At 34.2% G+C, this 15,714-nt stretch overlaps 1 protein-coding gene across 2 annotated transcripts in view; it reads left to right on the top strand.

The window, feature by feature from the left end:
- RB1 (RB transcriptional corepressor 1) overlaps positions 1–15,714 on the top strand; it is a 200,635-nt gene that overhangs the window by 98,709 nt on the left and 86,212 nt on the right. For both annotated transcript variants that reach the window (XM_047854921.1, XM_047854913.1), the window contains 5 exons: positions 4,014–4,130; positions 5,365–5,421; positions 5,507–5,538; positions 5,621–5,697; positions 6,821–7,017. In XM_047854921.1, the coding sequence (XP_047710877.1) occupies positions 4,014–4,130; positions 5,365–5,421; positions 5,507–5,538; positions 5,621–5,697; positions 6,821–7,017 (480 nt within the window). The remainder of the gene's footprint in view (positions 1–4,013; positions 4,131–5,364; positions 5,422–5,506; positions 5,539–5,620; positions 5,698–6,820; positions 7,018–15,714) is intronic.

The following is a 15,714-nucleotide window of genomic DNA, read 5'->3' as shown; positions in this document are numbered from 1 at the left end:
CTCTGGTGGTATTTTTATAGGGATTGCATTAAATGTGTAGGTTGGTTTCTGTAGTATAGACATTTTAACAATGTTCGTTCTAATCCATGAACATGGAATGCTTTTCCACTTCTTTGTGTTATCTTCTGTTTCTTTCATAAGTGTTCTATAGTTTTCAGAGTATAGATCTTTCACCTCTTTAGTTAGGTTTATTCCTAGGAATCTTACTGTTTTTGGTGCAGTTGCAAATGGGATTGATTCCTTGATTTCTTTTTCTGCTGCTTCGTTATTGCTGTATAAAAATGCAACAGATTTCTACATATTGATTTTATATCCTGCTACTTTGCTGAATTTGTGTATTCTGGTAATTTTTTGGCAGAATCTTTCAGGTTTTCTACATAGAGTATCATGTCATCTGCAAATAGTGAAAGTTTGACTTCTTCCTTGCCCCTTTGGATGCCTTTTATTTCTTTTTGTTGTGTGATTGCTGAGGCCAAAAGTTTATTTTCTAATTTATAGTATTTTGAATGTATTTGACCCATAAAGATTGTAAGAATATAGTCACTCTTTGGTTATAGCTGAAGGGAATCAAGTTTTTGATATGTTCTAATAGATTACAATATGAATTACAGAATATTTTAATGTATCATGATATGCATTTTAGTAATCATCTTGTGATAAATTTTAATTACTAAATAGAGCCCCACCCCATATGATGCATGTATTGAAACTTCTTTTGTAACCATTTCTCTATTATGTGTTTTGAAAAGGTAGTGAAATGATTTAATAATACTTAACTCTTAGCACAGTTTTTAATTACAATATGATACCAAACTCAAATCATAGTTTTAATTTTATTATTTGTATTTTTAGGGTAATATCCACCCCAATTTAACTCTTAATTGAAGATAATTTATGAGAGTACATGAGATTCTTTTTATTTTAGTAGTCATAATTGTTTCATTTTTAGTTTATTTTTGTTGGAGTATGATTGATATATATATAACATTTTGTTTCAAATATGTAACATAATGATTAAATATTTGTATATATTGCAAAATGATCACAGTAAGTCTGGTTCCCATGTCATCATACATTAGAAATTAGAAAGAAATTAGAAATTTTTGTTTTCTTGTGATAAGGACTTTTAAGATTTATTCTCTTAGCAACTTTCCAATTATACATTACAGTATTATTGTCTATAGTCACCATGCTGTATATTACATCCTCATGACTTATTTTATTTATTTTATAACTGAAGGTTTGTAAGTTCTTATAGCTTTCACCCATTTTGCCCACCTCCAACCCCTACTCGGGCAATACCAATTTGTTTTTTGTATCTAGCTTGATTTTTTGTGTTTGTCTTTTTTTTTTTTTTTCAGAGTCCACATATAAATGAGTTCTTACAGTATTTGTCTTTCTCAGTCTGACTTATTTCATTTGGCATAATGCCCTCAAGTTCCATACATGTCACAGATGGAAGATTTCATTTTTTGTGGATGGATAACATTCCATTTTATACATGTGCATACGTACATACATATATATATTATCCATTATTCAATCATGGACAATTAGGTTGTTTCCATGTCTTTTCTACTGTAAATAATGCTGCAGTGAAGATGGGATACAGATCTTTTTGAGTTAGCGTTTTTGTTTCCTTCAGATAAATACCAGAAGTGGAATTGCTAGATCATATAATGGTTCTATTTTTAATTTTCTGAGGAACTTCCATACTCTTTTCCATGGTAGCTGTACCAATTTACATTCCCACAGTACATAGGGCTCCCTTTTCTCCACATCTTTGTCAATGTTTGTTATTTCTGGTCTTTATAATTGTAGCCATTCTGACCGGTATAAGGTGATATCTCATTGTGGTTTTGATTTGCCTTTCCATGATGATTAGTGATGTTGAACTTCTTTTCATGTGTTGATTGGCTATCTGTATGTCTTCTTTGGAAGAGTGTCTATTCAGGTCTGCCTTTTTTTAAAAATCAGACTATTTGTTGACTTGTATGAGTTATTTATATATTTTGAATATTAACCCCTTGCTAAATATATGATTTGCCAATATTTCTCTCATTCAGTAGATTGGTTTCCTTTTTGTTTTGTGGACTAATGTCAAGGAGTTTATCTCCTATGTTTTCTTCTAGGAGTTTTATGGTATCGTGTCTTATATTTAGGTCTTTAATCCACTTCGAGTTAATTTTTTGTATTGTTGGCAAGTTTTATTCTTTTTCCTGTGGCTGTCTAGTTTCCCCAGCACTGTTTATTGAAGAGACCATCTTTTCCCCATTGTATATTTTTGCTTCCTTTGTCACAGATTAATTGTATGCATGAGTTTATTTCTGGGCTCTATTCTGTTCCACTGCTCTGCATGTCTGTTTTGTGCTAATAACGTACTGTTTTGATTACTATAGCTTTGTAATACAGTTTGAAATCAGGTAGTGTGATTTGTTCTTTGTTCTTTCTCAAGATTACTTTAATCTTTTGTTGATGGGTACAAACTTTTGGATCACTTATTTCTGTGGAAAAGCCATTGGAATTTTGATAGGGATTGCATTGAATCTGTAGATTGCTTTGGGTAGTATGGACATTTTAACAATATTAATCCTTCCAGCCCATGAACATGGGATATCTTTGCATTTATTTTTGTCTTCTTCAGTTTCTTTTCTAGGTAATTTATTCTTTTTGATGCAATTGTAAATGGGATTTTTTATTAATTTCTCTTTCTGTTAGTACATTATTAGTGCATAGAAACACACCTGATTTCTGTCCATTGATTTTGTATCCTGCAACTTTACTAAATTTGTTTATTCTAACAATGATTTGATGGAGTCTTTAGGGTTTTTTATATATAATGTGTCATGTATCAATAGACACAGTTTTACTTCTTTTCCAGTTTGGATGCCTGTTATTTCTTTTTCTTGCCAATTTGCTCTGGCTAAGACTTTCAATACTATGTTGAATAAAAGTGGGAGGAGAGTGAGCATCTTTGTTTCTGATCTTACAGGAAAATCTGTCAGCTTTTCACCACTGAATATGATGTTAGCTGTGGGCTTGTCATAAATGGCTTTTATTATTTTGAAGTATGTTCTCTCTCTACTTGCTTTGTTGAGAGTTTTTATTGTAAATGGATGTTGAATTTTGTCAGGAATTTTCTGCATCTATTGAGATTATATGATTTTTATCCTTCATTGTGTTAATGTATCATATCAATTGATTTGTGAATGTGGAGTCATCCTAGCATCTCTGGAATAAATATCACTTGATTGTGGTATATGATCCTTTAACATATTGTTTAATTTGGCTTCCTAATCATTTGTTCTGTGTGGATTTTTGCATTTACATTCATCAGGGATATTGGCCTATAATATTGTTTTCATGTGGTATCCTTGTCTGGTTTTGGTGTCAGGGTAATGCTGGCCTTGTAAAATGTGTTTGGAAGTGTTATTTCTTCTATTTTTTGGAAGGGTGTGAGAAGTTTTGGTATTAATTCCTTTTTGGATGTCTGATAAAATTCACCTGTGAAGCTGTCTGGATCTTGACTTTTGTTTCTTGATTATTACTTTTGTTTCTTGATTGATCAGGTTTTATGTTTTTTCATGGTTCATATTTGGTAGTTTGTATGTTTCTAAGAAGTTTTCTTTTTCTTTTAGGTTTTCCAGTTGTTGGTGTATAATTGTTCTTAGTAGTCACTTATGATCCTTTGTATTTTCATGGTATCAGTTTGTAATGTCTTTGAGACTCTTTTTTGATGGATGGAGGGGCTACCAAATCTCTTCTTTAACATAGCAGAAAATTTAGATAGTAGGGTTTTTTATTTGTGCTTTAGTGTTTTTTGGTTACTAACATCCTAAAATGAAATTCGTTATGCTCCTTTTATTTTCAGTAGTTGTGTTTACCTAGTTTTTATGGAAGTATTTCCATAGTGTAAATAATCAAAAAGTGAAAAGTTGTATATCATAGGACAGACATGTTAATTATGATTGAATAGTATCCTCAACATGGACTTAAGTTTTTCCTCTTTAAAGAACTGCACAGTGAATCCAAAGGAAAGTATCCTGAAAAGAGTGAAGGATATTGGATGCATCTTTAAAGAGAAATTTGCTAAAGCTGTGGGACAGGGATGTATGGAAATTGGATCACAGGTAACTTGAGTTCATTTCGATTGGTGTCACTATAATAGAAATAATTTCAAATATAATGTCTTTCCAAATTGTGAAAATATTACAATAATATTTGTCTTATATTGGTAGATTCTGTATCTTACCTGCCTGTGTATGCTGCTGCTTATGAAAAATTTTATAAGAAAATGCCCCTTACACTATTACAGAAACTAAAAGTAAACATGTAGAAGTTTTTAGACAAATTGTAAAAATTTTTAGAAAAATCAGTAGAAAAAATTAAAATCTTTGATACTATTAAATTTTTGGTGTATAGTCTTTGGCTTATACATATATGAATATTCGTGAATGCATATACTTCTCTGAATGGGATCATATTATACCTGCTATTTATCGGTGGTAGTGATATCATTTTACTACTATTATTATTTCAGAATATCTAAAACCAGTACATTGGGTAAAGATATGGGCTCTGAATCAGAACCCTGGGTTTATATCTGGTTCTGCCATTTATGAACTGCCATTAAACTTCTTTGAGATTTGGGTTTCTGTATTTGCTCTGCTTCATTGTGTGGAAATAGTGAGGTAACATAAAAATATGTTTGAAAACTATAATCTGTATACATTTATTTCAGCGTAGTGAGGTTATATTTGGATGCTAATAGTGTTTTAAATAATTGTATTTATAAGTCTTTTTGGTTATATATGAAATTTATGCTTATAATTTGAATGAAGGAATATGGTTTGTGTGTGTATATCTAAAATTTTGTTATTCTTTGAACTAATAGGAACTATTTATTTGGTTAAAACTTTTTGCGGGTAACATCAATTGGGTCAGATGATTGCCTTTTCCAGTTTTATGGACAGACTATTCTCAGTCCTGGAGAGCTAATGTGAAAATACGTAACCGAGGCCACAAGAAGCATTACATTAGTATATAAAAGAGTTAACCCTAGCACCATGTATATAGTGTGTGTGTGTGTGTGTGTGTGTGTGTGTGTGTGTGTGTGTGTGTATCGATTGATATGGACTGAAGTGGAAATGAAGGAAAACCAAGTACTGGACCTTCCCTCTTGATAATTTATTGGGAATTTAAACATTTTATACTGAAGTCTTAAGTTTTAGACAAGCTAGTTTTTGTGGTCTCTTGGTATTCAGTTTCCTAAGAAGTATCAGAAATATGTTTCAAGAGAAAACTTCTTTAAAATTAATAATTATGATTTTTAAAGTAGTGGAATCTAATTTTTTTTCTTTCTAGAGATACAAACTTGGAGTCCGATTATATTACCGAGTAATGGAATCTATGCTTAAATCAGTAAGTTAAAAAGAACATAATGGAAAGAAAATTTAATGCTGACATAAAAAAGACATTAACTAAACATTTTTTGTATCTGTTTTAGGAAGAAGAACGATTATCCATTCAAAATTTTAGGTAAATTCTTTAGTTTTAATAAAACAATTTCTTCTTTTTATAAAAGTAAATGTTTCAAAATCATTCTTTTTCTTTTCTTTAGTAAACTCCTGAATGACAACATCTTTCATATGTCTTTGTTGGCATGCGCTCTTGAGGTTGTAATGGCTACATATAGCAGTAAGTTAAATTTTAGTCAATAAACATTTTAGTTCAGTTTAAAGTTTAAAAAACTTACCTAAGGTGTGGTGTGTTTTTTTGGGGGGAGTGGAGTTAAGGGGATGATATGCATATGTTAGATCAGTATATACTGAAGAATATAAGTAGTCACCATAAATCATTTAAATGTGTTATTATCTTAATTATTTCAGGTCATCTTGGGAGTAGTATTTCATTAGGCTCTTATTCTGGGCTATCCTGTATCTAGGAAATGAACCTTTGAAATCTCTTTCAAGACAGGAGATTGTGAATTTCCAAGGAGTACAAAAGTAGCATTTCCCTATATGGAAACACTGCTATAGGCTTTATGGCAATGAGGCCAAAGATTGGAGCTATGGTTCACCAGATAAATAGAACAGAAGCCACTGATGGTGTTTTTTAAACGATACAATTTTAGACATGTATTGTTTTGCAAATAATATTGTAGATATTAAGAAGTCTTGTTTGTGAAAACAAAAGAAAATTTACCTAGGATACAAATACACAATAAAAGAGAAACTTAAAACTGCTAAACATACGTGGAAAACTGAATCCTCATTAATAACCAGAAAATGCACATTTAAAAGAGTTGCTGTTTTCTAACCAAATTAGCAAAATTTTAAAGAATCCCAACATCAGGGATTATTGAGGTTGTTAAAATGGATATGCTAATGCATTGCTGGTTAGATATTATACTTGTTCCTGATATAAGGGTAGGGTATTTAAATCTTTGAAAATCTGATAGAAGCATAAGCCCTCTATTTAGGAAAAACGTGTGGACATACACTCAAAATTTAGAAGCCTATTTCTTTTGGGTCCTTGGACTCCACAATAAAAGTTTTGCTCTAGGAGCACCTGACTGGCTCAATCTGTACAGCACACAGCTCTTAATTTCATGGTTGTGAAATCAAGCCCCATGTTGGGCATGGAGGCTACTTAAAATAAATTAAACAAAATGAAAAACAAATCTGTTCTAAATAGAAATTTTTGTGTAGCTTTTCTGCTGTGTTTTAAGTTTTTGTTTGATAAAACCTTCCAAGCTAAAAATACATAATTCAAGGCTTAACATTTCATACCTAAGTTACACTTTTTCTTTCATTTTTAGGAAGTACATCTCAGAATCTTGATACTGGAACAGATTTGTCCTTCCCATGGATTCTGAATGTACTTAATTTAAAAGCCTTTGATTTTTACAAAGTGATTGAAAGTTTTATCAAAGCAGAAGCCAACTTGACCAGAGAAATGATAAAACATTTAGAGCGATGTGAACATCGAATCATGGAATCCCTTGCATGGCTCTCTGTAAGTAACTAGCTAAAACAATTAAAAATATTAATATGCAAATTGATAACAGTTATCTGTTAGAACTATTTGTTAAAATTTACCTCAAGAGCAAATGCAGTTTAATGAACACTGTAATTCAGTGTATATCCCAAGAATCAAGTGGAATATTAGCATGGAGTTTTCTCTTTTACTTGGGCTCCCTAGACCATCTGCTACATTGATTTATTTAGGAATAGCTTTAATTAAAACATGGTACTTTAAAGCAAAGCAGAATAAAGTATTTGAGCAGTATATTTAGAGATGGCATATTTGAAAATTTAAATGCTCTTAAATTATAAAAAAAGGTAAAAATTAAGATTATGCTATTTAAATGATTTAAAAGTATAGTTTTCTGGTTGAATTTATTTGGATTTTTTTTTGTTCTATCATTAAAGATAGTCCAAAACCCTATAATATTGTTTGATTACAGTTATTGTTTATAGCATTGTAGGAGCACAAATCATATTCTCTAGGTATTTTATTTATAGCATATAAGCTATTGATAAGGCTTTTGTTTCATAAAGATGGCAATAGTAAGATACTTATTTGAATTTCTTCTGTGTTATGCTTTTTAAATCTCCATAGCTAGGTAATACTTTGTGACTCACCAGATTTGTAGATTAATATGGGGTTGGTTTCTTTTGAAAGTTTGTTCCATGCTAAGCATGTAACTTTTTATTTATGCTAGTATGTAGAAATGGCAATGAAGACTTTGACTTTAGTTACACTAGAATTCTAATCTATACATGTAAGCCTTAGTTTAAATTTTTTGATGTTTTAAAAGTTTAATGGCTAAGAGATAACTTATGTCTTAGTGTTTTCTTGCATTGCTGTAGGGACAGAGTAGATAGAACAGGAGAGAAGTAAGCCAAGTAGATAGAAAGCTGTTGCATTGCTATAGTTGAATTTAGTAACCCCATTATACAGGAGCTTCCACTTTATAAGATCTGGAGTAGTTAGGAGAAATCTAGGGGATTTCTGGGGGATTAAATGAGAATGGCAAAAATGAATAAATAGGTAAAGAAATTAATAAAGAGTACTTTTCAGAGATTGATATGCCCTCTTCTTCTAGACATTGAAATCAAAACATTACTGTATCATATGAAAGTGACTGTTGTCATTTCTTTTAAAGAATTAGTTTTTTTTTTTTTTTCCATCGGTACACGTCTGCAACATGCCTTGCATTGGGGTAGACATTGTGAAGATACAGAAAAGACATGGGCTCTGAAACTTATGGAGGAAGTAGTAGACATTTACTGCTTATAAATTGCTTGTGTTCAAGCCTGTTTAGTTCAGTTACTGGTGGTCTAGGGTTCTAAACAATGTTCCTTTATTTTTGAGAAATTTTGGAGAAAAAGTGACATGCCCAAAGCCTAGAAAAGGGTATCATATATTAATACAATGATATGGAGGTCATAAGCCTCTAAATTTAAATTCTAAATGCAGTTGGTATTGCTAGGGGATGAAGTTATAGATGATTTTTATTGTCATATATTTTTAATATGTCAAATATTTAATATTTAATATGTCACATATTTTACTTCTAAAATGTTTACCTTTTTGATAAGGGAATAGGGTAACTGTGAAGATAAGTCACACTACACAAATAGAATACTGTGAATTTTTCCCATGAGAATAATTGACATTTTAGAGAAGGTACATACCATAGATATATCTCAGCTTTTGCAGATTGTTTTTTTTTTAAATTGAAGTATAATATATATGCAGAAAAGTATATATAACAAGTTTATAGTTTGATGAATTTTTCACAAATTGAACACACCCATGTTGCCAACACCCAGATCAAGAGAGAAAACTTTAATAATTTTTTGATTCTGTATCACAATACAATTTTTTCATTAAACCGTAGATTCAAACAATGTTGTTTACCCAGGGAAACATCACGTGAGGTACTGCTTACTTTTCCTTCCAATAATTTAATGAAGGAAAGAACATCATTGGATTTTTAATGGTTGCATGGGGAAAAGTCTTTGCATCTTTGCTACACAATCTTGAGATTTAATAAATCAAGAATAGAATAAGGAAAAAGCACACCTTTCTTTGTTTGGATACCAGAGAGTTTAACAGGTAATATATAAGTATAAAATGCTAAAAAGTCTATTGGAAAACTTAGTGAACTTTTGTTCTATGCAAATTTAAAGAAATTAGAGGCAATTTAGAACAAACCATACCTAAGAGTTAGATTAAATGACTTCCAGATGTTTAAGCCTTTTAAATCACTTAAGCAGTTTATAATGCCAGTAGATGATGAGGTGAGATTTGGATATCTTTCTTTTAGTGTATTCAAAATTCATCAGATTTCTCTCAATAAAATCTTTATAAACCAAAGTACATTGGGTATTTTATTTTCTAAGTGGTCTTTCTTTCTGGGGATATTGTGGACTCTTTCTGTTGATCTCCTTGCATCTCTAACTTCCTTAAGACTATTTCTCTGACAGCAACTAGAGAAATCATTTTAAGATGCAAATTTCAGGGTGCCTGGGTGACTCAGTCTGTTAAGTTCTGACTTTTGATTTCAGCTCAGGTCATGATCTCATGGTCATGCAATTGAGCCCTATGTTGGGCTCCATGCTGAGTGTGGAGCCTGGTTGGGATATTCATTCTCTCTCTCTCTCTCTCTCTCTCTCTCTCTCTCTCTCTCTCTCTCTCCCACCCTCCCTCCCCTTCCCTTTTTTTCTCTCTCTCAGAAGAAATAAATAAACATAAAAAACCAAATCTCATAATGCTAACTAAACAAAAACCTTCTGTGAGGGATCTGTATATCTGGTAATGATGGAGGAAGAGACTACCATATGACTCCCCTCAAAAAAGCTATAAAACCTCTATGTAATCCAAAAAGCAACTGCCTGAAACCCCTGGACAGGAAGAGTAGACAGACTCTTTAGCGTGAAGGGGACCCCTGAGCTGGGAAGGAAGCTTTTTAGGTGAGAAGTTATAATAGGATGGGGTGGGGCGGGGGGTACCAGTGGGAAAACTGCAGGCTTTCAGGCCAGGGAAACTAGAAAACTGAAGCTGGGGAAACCTTGGCTACTGAATAGAATGCACATATTTTGCAAAGGAAAGAGCCAGAGAAAGAGTGCCCAGATTCTGTCTACCCACATCTCTGTCTGAGACCTAAGTTATTGCAGTGTAATAGATTCAAAGCAGCTTAATGAAAGACAAAGGATCTGAAGTGAGACAGGTGCTAATGCCCAAATAAACAGTTTATAGTTCAAGTTCAGCAAAAATAATTGTCTGCTTAAAAACAAAAGAAAATAGTACTCATTTGAGGGAAAAACGACGGAATCCAGAATCTTTACAACTTAACATTTATGACATCCAGGATACAACTTGAAAATTACCCAGCATGTGAAGAGGGTCAAAGGAATCAGGTGGAGGTTTTTAAATTTTTTTTAATGTTTATGCATTTTTGAAAGACAGAGACAGAGCACAAGCAGGGGTGGGGCAGAGAGAAAGGGGGACACAGAATCTGAAGCAGGCTCCAGGCTCTGAGCTGTCAGCACCAGAGACTGACGTGGGGCTTGAACTCATGAACCGCGAGATCATGACCTGAGCTGAAGTCAGATGCTCAACTGAGTCACCCAGGCACCCCGGATGCAAGTTTTTAAAATGGGAACTTTATTTAGGTCAACTCTTTGATCCCTCAAGGTTCTCTTTTGGAAGCTTTGTCTCCTTTTTTCTTGTATCAGCAGTTCAGAGTATGGTCTTACACTCCCTGGTGTCCCTCAAACCATTTTAGGGAATCTGCAAGATAAGAAGTATTTTTATGTTGCTATTCAGATGTTACTTCTGTTTTTTACTCTGTTGACATTTATATCAGTGACGTAAGAGTGTTGGCACCTTTGTAGGTATTAGATCAGCATCCAACTAGCGAGTAGTCATTGTATTCTTCACCACCACAGACTCTCAATTAAAATACAGAACAGAACAGTCAGTTTTATTTAAGAATGTCATTGATGAACCAGTAAGAAGTATTAATTTTATTGAATCTCCATTTTCACGCACACATGGTTCAAAACAACTGACAATAAATATTGCCAATGGTGAATTTTGAGTTTTCAAGTGAAAATGAGAATTTTGTTAAGCTTGTATCCACTCTAAGCATTCAAAGACTTCTGATGAAATCAGTGGTACATTAATAAATGTGACTTGATATCGTATAAGGAGATTTGTCAACATTTCTAAGATCTCCATAATTCAGTGAAGGGCAGAGAGAGAGGTAGAAAATCCCAAGCAGGTTCCATGCTGTGAGCATGGAGCCTGACTTGGGGCTCCATCTCACCAACTGTTAGATCATGACCTTAGCCAAAACCAAGAGTCGGACACTTAACTAACTGAACCACCTAGGTGCCCCAGACCAACAGATTTTAAGGTCTCAGAATATGAAAAGTTTATTTTTGTTTATTGATGTTGTTCCCAATTCCATATTGCAATTAACCTTTAAGGAACTATAGCTTGCCAAGTTTTAGGGTAGTATCAAAGAAATATATCCATTATTATCTGAAAACTCTATTAAAACACTCCTTTTTCCAACTACCTATTGTGTGAGGCCAGGTTTTCTTATGCAAGCAACCAGTACCTTGTTGTTAGTGCAACAAAGTAGATATAGAGACAGTTATGAGAATTCAGGTCTCTTCTAGGAAACCAGAGATTTACAAGATTATAAAACAGTGCCAGTGTGCTCACTAATTTTTTTTGAAAAATATGGCTATTTATGCTTAACATATAATGAGTTTATAAAATATTAACATTATTTAACATATATTAACATACAATGGTTAATTTTGGTTCTTTAAATCACATTCTTAGAAATTTTCTGTTTTAAATTAAACTTAATTATACTTAAAAATTACTAATACAGTAAATATTGAGAGATAAAGTCCACATGAACAAAGTTTTTTGGGTCTTGAATAATCCTGAGTAATTTTAAGAATGTAAAAGTGTTATGAGTCCAAAATGTTTGAGAATGTCTCCCTTGTATTCTCTTCTCCATTCAGACTTTTCTTTTACTATAACTCACACAACCATGTTTGTTTCTGCCTATCCCTGAGTCTTTATTCACTTCATAGGCCCAATTTAAAATACTTTCCTCTGCCTTTTTATTTACCGGAGTTTTAGTTCTACTTCCACTTTGTTTTTCATGATCATCCTAGTCTGTAGTCATTCTTCCTCCTTTACAGCCTTACAGTGTCTATTTATACTACTTATTAGTCATTTATAAACTTTATATCTTATTACCTGTGCATGTCTCATGTTAATTGTGTTACTGTATATAAAGCACTCAAAACAGTATCTGACATCATATTATGCATGTGCAATTTAATAAGTGGGAGTGAAGGATAGAGAGGGGTCAACTAATGATGAAATGTAGGTAGTGTCTTTCACTAAGATACCTGGGATTGGATGAAATTTCCTTAGAAAGATGAATTTCATTTGATTATGTTGAGTTTGAAGTGATTGTAGGTCATTCAAGTAGATGTGTCCAGTAGCAGTTGGTTATGTATGTCTGGAGCTTAGGAAAGAAATCTAAGCTAGGAATATGAACCTGAGAGCTGCTGACACATATATAATAACAACAGTTTCTACCCTTTATTGACAGTTCATCTTGTGCTAGGCACTGTGATGAGTAGTTCTTTTATTTTTTTAATGTTTATGTTTTGAGAGAGAGCACGTGCGCACAGGCATGTGAGGGGGAGGGGCAAAGAGAGAGAATCCCAAGCAGGCTCCACACTGATGGTGCAGAGCCAGACACGGGCTCAAACCCACGAACTGTGTGATCATGACTTGAGCCTAAACCAAGAGTTCGACACTCAACCAACTGAGCCACCCAGATGCCCTGTGAGTAGTTCTTTTAATATTTAATTTTTGTGATGATTTTTGATGTAGTATTCTAAATGAATAAATTAATGCTTAGAGAACTTCAATAACTTGTCCTAGACCACACAAGTTAAATGCAGAGCTGTGGTTTGAACGCAAGTCTCTCTGGCTCTGAAGCTGTTAATCTGTATGTTTTTACCGAGTAACTAAAGTTTGGAGAATGGATAAGATCACCTGAAGAGAGAATGTAGTACAATAGTTCCTTCTTATCCACAGAGGATGTGTTCCAAGACCCCCAGTGGATGTCTGAAACCATGAATAGTATTATGTACTGTTTTTCCTATACATATATACCTGTGATAAAGTTAATTTATTATTAGTAGGCATAGTAAGAGATTAACAACAACAAAAATAAAATAGAACAGTTGTAACAATATACTCTAAAATTTGTGTGGTCTGTCTCAAAGTATTTTATTGTATTATAGTCACCCTTATTCTTGTGATGATGTGAGATGATAAGATGCCTATGTGATGAAATGAAGTGAGGTGAATTTAGGCTCCTACTGACTGTCCGATCGTACCCTACAAGGAGAATCTTCTGCTTCTATGCTGCAGTTGACTGGGTAATTGAAACCATAGAACGCAAAACTGCAGTTGAGGGGGACTGCTGTCTAAGAAGAGAAGGTGGCTAAAGATAGAATCCTGAGGCTCTCTGACATTTAAGAGCTAGACAGAAAAGAGAAGCCTACAGAAGAGATTGAAATAGAACAGCTAGAGAGATAAGAGGAAAATCAGAAGTGGTGTCATAAAGAGAAAGACATTACAGGGTCTGAGTCAGTGGTTGCTGTTTCAGATACTATAGGAGCAGCCAGTAAGAACTGAAAAGTATTCATTCGTTTGGGCAACAAGGCCACTGGTGATGGTAGCAAGGACTGTTAATAGAAGTGGTAGAGGCAGGAGTAGGTTGCAGTGGAATTTTGAAGAGATGTGAATGAGAGATTAAGTGGAGACAGTGATTGTAGATAACTTTTATGAGAGTCTTGTCTGTGAAGGGAAATAAAGATACAGCTGCCAAGTGTGTGAGGTGGAGGGAAGATTATTTTTCAAGATGGGAAAGGTAGGATTAAATGTTGATGGAATAGAGTCACTAGGAGTGTTCTGAAGTTGCTGGATGACACATTAGTGGGTTAAAACACCCATTTTATTTTGCTCATGATTCTGTGGGTCAGGGATTTAGGAAGAGTTTGACTGGGCAGTTTGTTCCTGACGGTGTGGTATTAGGGGCAAGATCCACTTCCACGGTGCTTCTTAACTCACAAGTCTGGTGCCTGGCTGCCCCTCATACACGGTCACCTTTCCTTTCCTCCCTTCTATTTTCCCTACTCCAGGTGGCATCTCACAGCATTTTGGTTTTAGGGTAGTCATTTGTCTTACATAGCAGCTGGCTTCCAAGAAGCTTCTGAAAGAACTATAGCTGAAAGCTGTATTCTGTTGGTGAGAGGAATCACAGGTCCTGTCCAGATTCAAGGGGCTCCCTTGAATAGGTGTCATGTCTTGTTTGAAGAGAGGCAGGGTGGACATCTGGGTGGCTCAGTCAGTTAAGCATCTGACTTCAGCTCAGGTCATGATCTCATGGTTCATGGGTTCAAGCCGGAAGCTCATGGGTTCTGTGCCGGAAGCTCAGAGCCTGAAACCTGCTTCAGATTCTGTGTCTCCCTCTCTCTCTCTGCCTCTCCCCAACTCACGCTCGCTCGCGCGCTTGCTCTCTCTCTCTCTCCCTCTCTCTCTCTTTCTCTCTCTGTCTCCCTCTCTCTCAAAAATAAATACTAAAAAAAAATTAAAAGGGAAGCAAGGTGGGATGGCACATATCGTGTGGCAAAATGTAAAGAACGGAAGCAGTTACCAGTAAGGTTGGTATGTGGGTGCCATGGCAGAAAATGAAGAAGTTTCCATTTGATGGCTTTATTTTTATATATAAAATAGAGCTGAGTAGTTTGCTGAGGATGAGTTGATAGAGGGTAGTAGGGAGTGCAAAGTAGTATAGTCAGAAGTTTGAGGAGAGTGCATACAATTTGAAATTGTTGCTGAGGAGAATAATAGAACTGAGTGATGAAAGATAAGAGGATTACCTAGCAGCACTGAAGGAAATTTTGAAGGTAGAAATTTTATTTTTTTATTTTATTTTTTTTTTAGGTGAATTTTATTTTATTTTTTATTTTATTTTATTTTTTAATGTTTACTTACTTATTTTTTTTATATGAAATTTATTGACAAATTGGTTTCCATACAACACCCAGTGCTCATCCCAAAAGGTGCCCTCCTCAATACCCATCACCCACCCCCCGCTCCCTCCCACCCCCCATCAACCCTCAGTTCTCAGTTTTTAACAGTCTGTTATGCTTTGGCTGTCTCCCACTCTAACCTCTTTTTTTTTTTTTTCCTTCCCCTCCTCCATGGGTTTCTGTGGAGTTTCTCAGGATCCACCTAAGAGTGAAACCATATGGTATCTGTCTTTCTCTGTATGGCTTATTTCACTTAGCATCACACTCTCCAGTTCCATCCACGTTGCTACAAAAGGCCATATTTCATTTTTTCTCATTGCCACGTAGTACTCCATTGTGTATATAAACCACAATTTCTTTATCCATTCATCAGTTGATGGACATTTAGGCTCTTTCCATAATTTGGCTATTGTTGAGAGTGCTGCTATGAACATTGGGGTACAAGTGGCCCTATGCATCAGTACTCCTGTATCCCTTGGATAAATTCCTAGCAGTGCTATTGCTGGGTCATAGGGTAGGTCTATTTTTAATTTTCTGAGGAACCTCCACACTGTTT

Source organism: Prionailurus viverrinus, chromosome A1 (genome assembly GCF_022837055.1).
Source record: "Prionailurus viverrinus isolate Anna chromosome A1, UM_Priviv_1.0, whole genome shotgun sequence".
In the NCBI taxonomy this organism is placed as follows: Eukaryota; Metazoa; Chordata; class Mammalia; order Carnivora; family Felidae; genus Prionailurus; species Prionailurus viverrinus.
The sequence above is the reverse complement of the archived record's forward strand: the minus strand, read 5'-3'. Positions and strand labels throughout refer to the sequence as shown.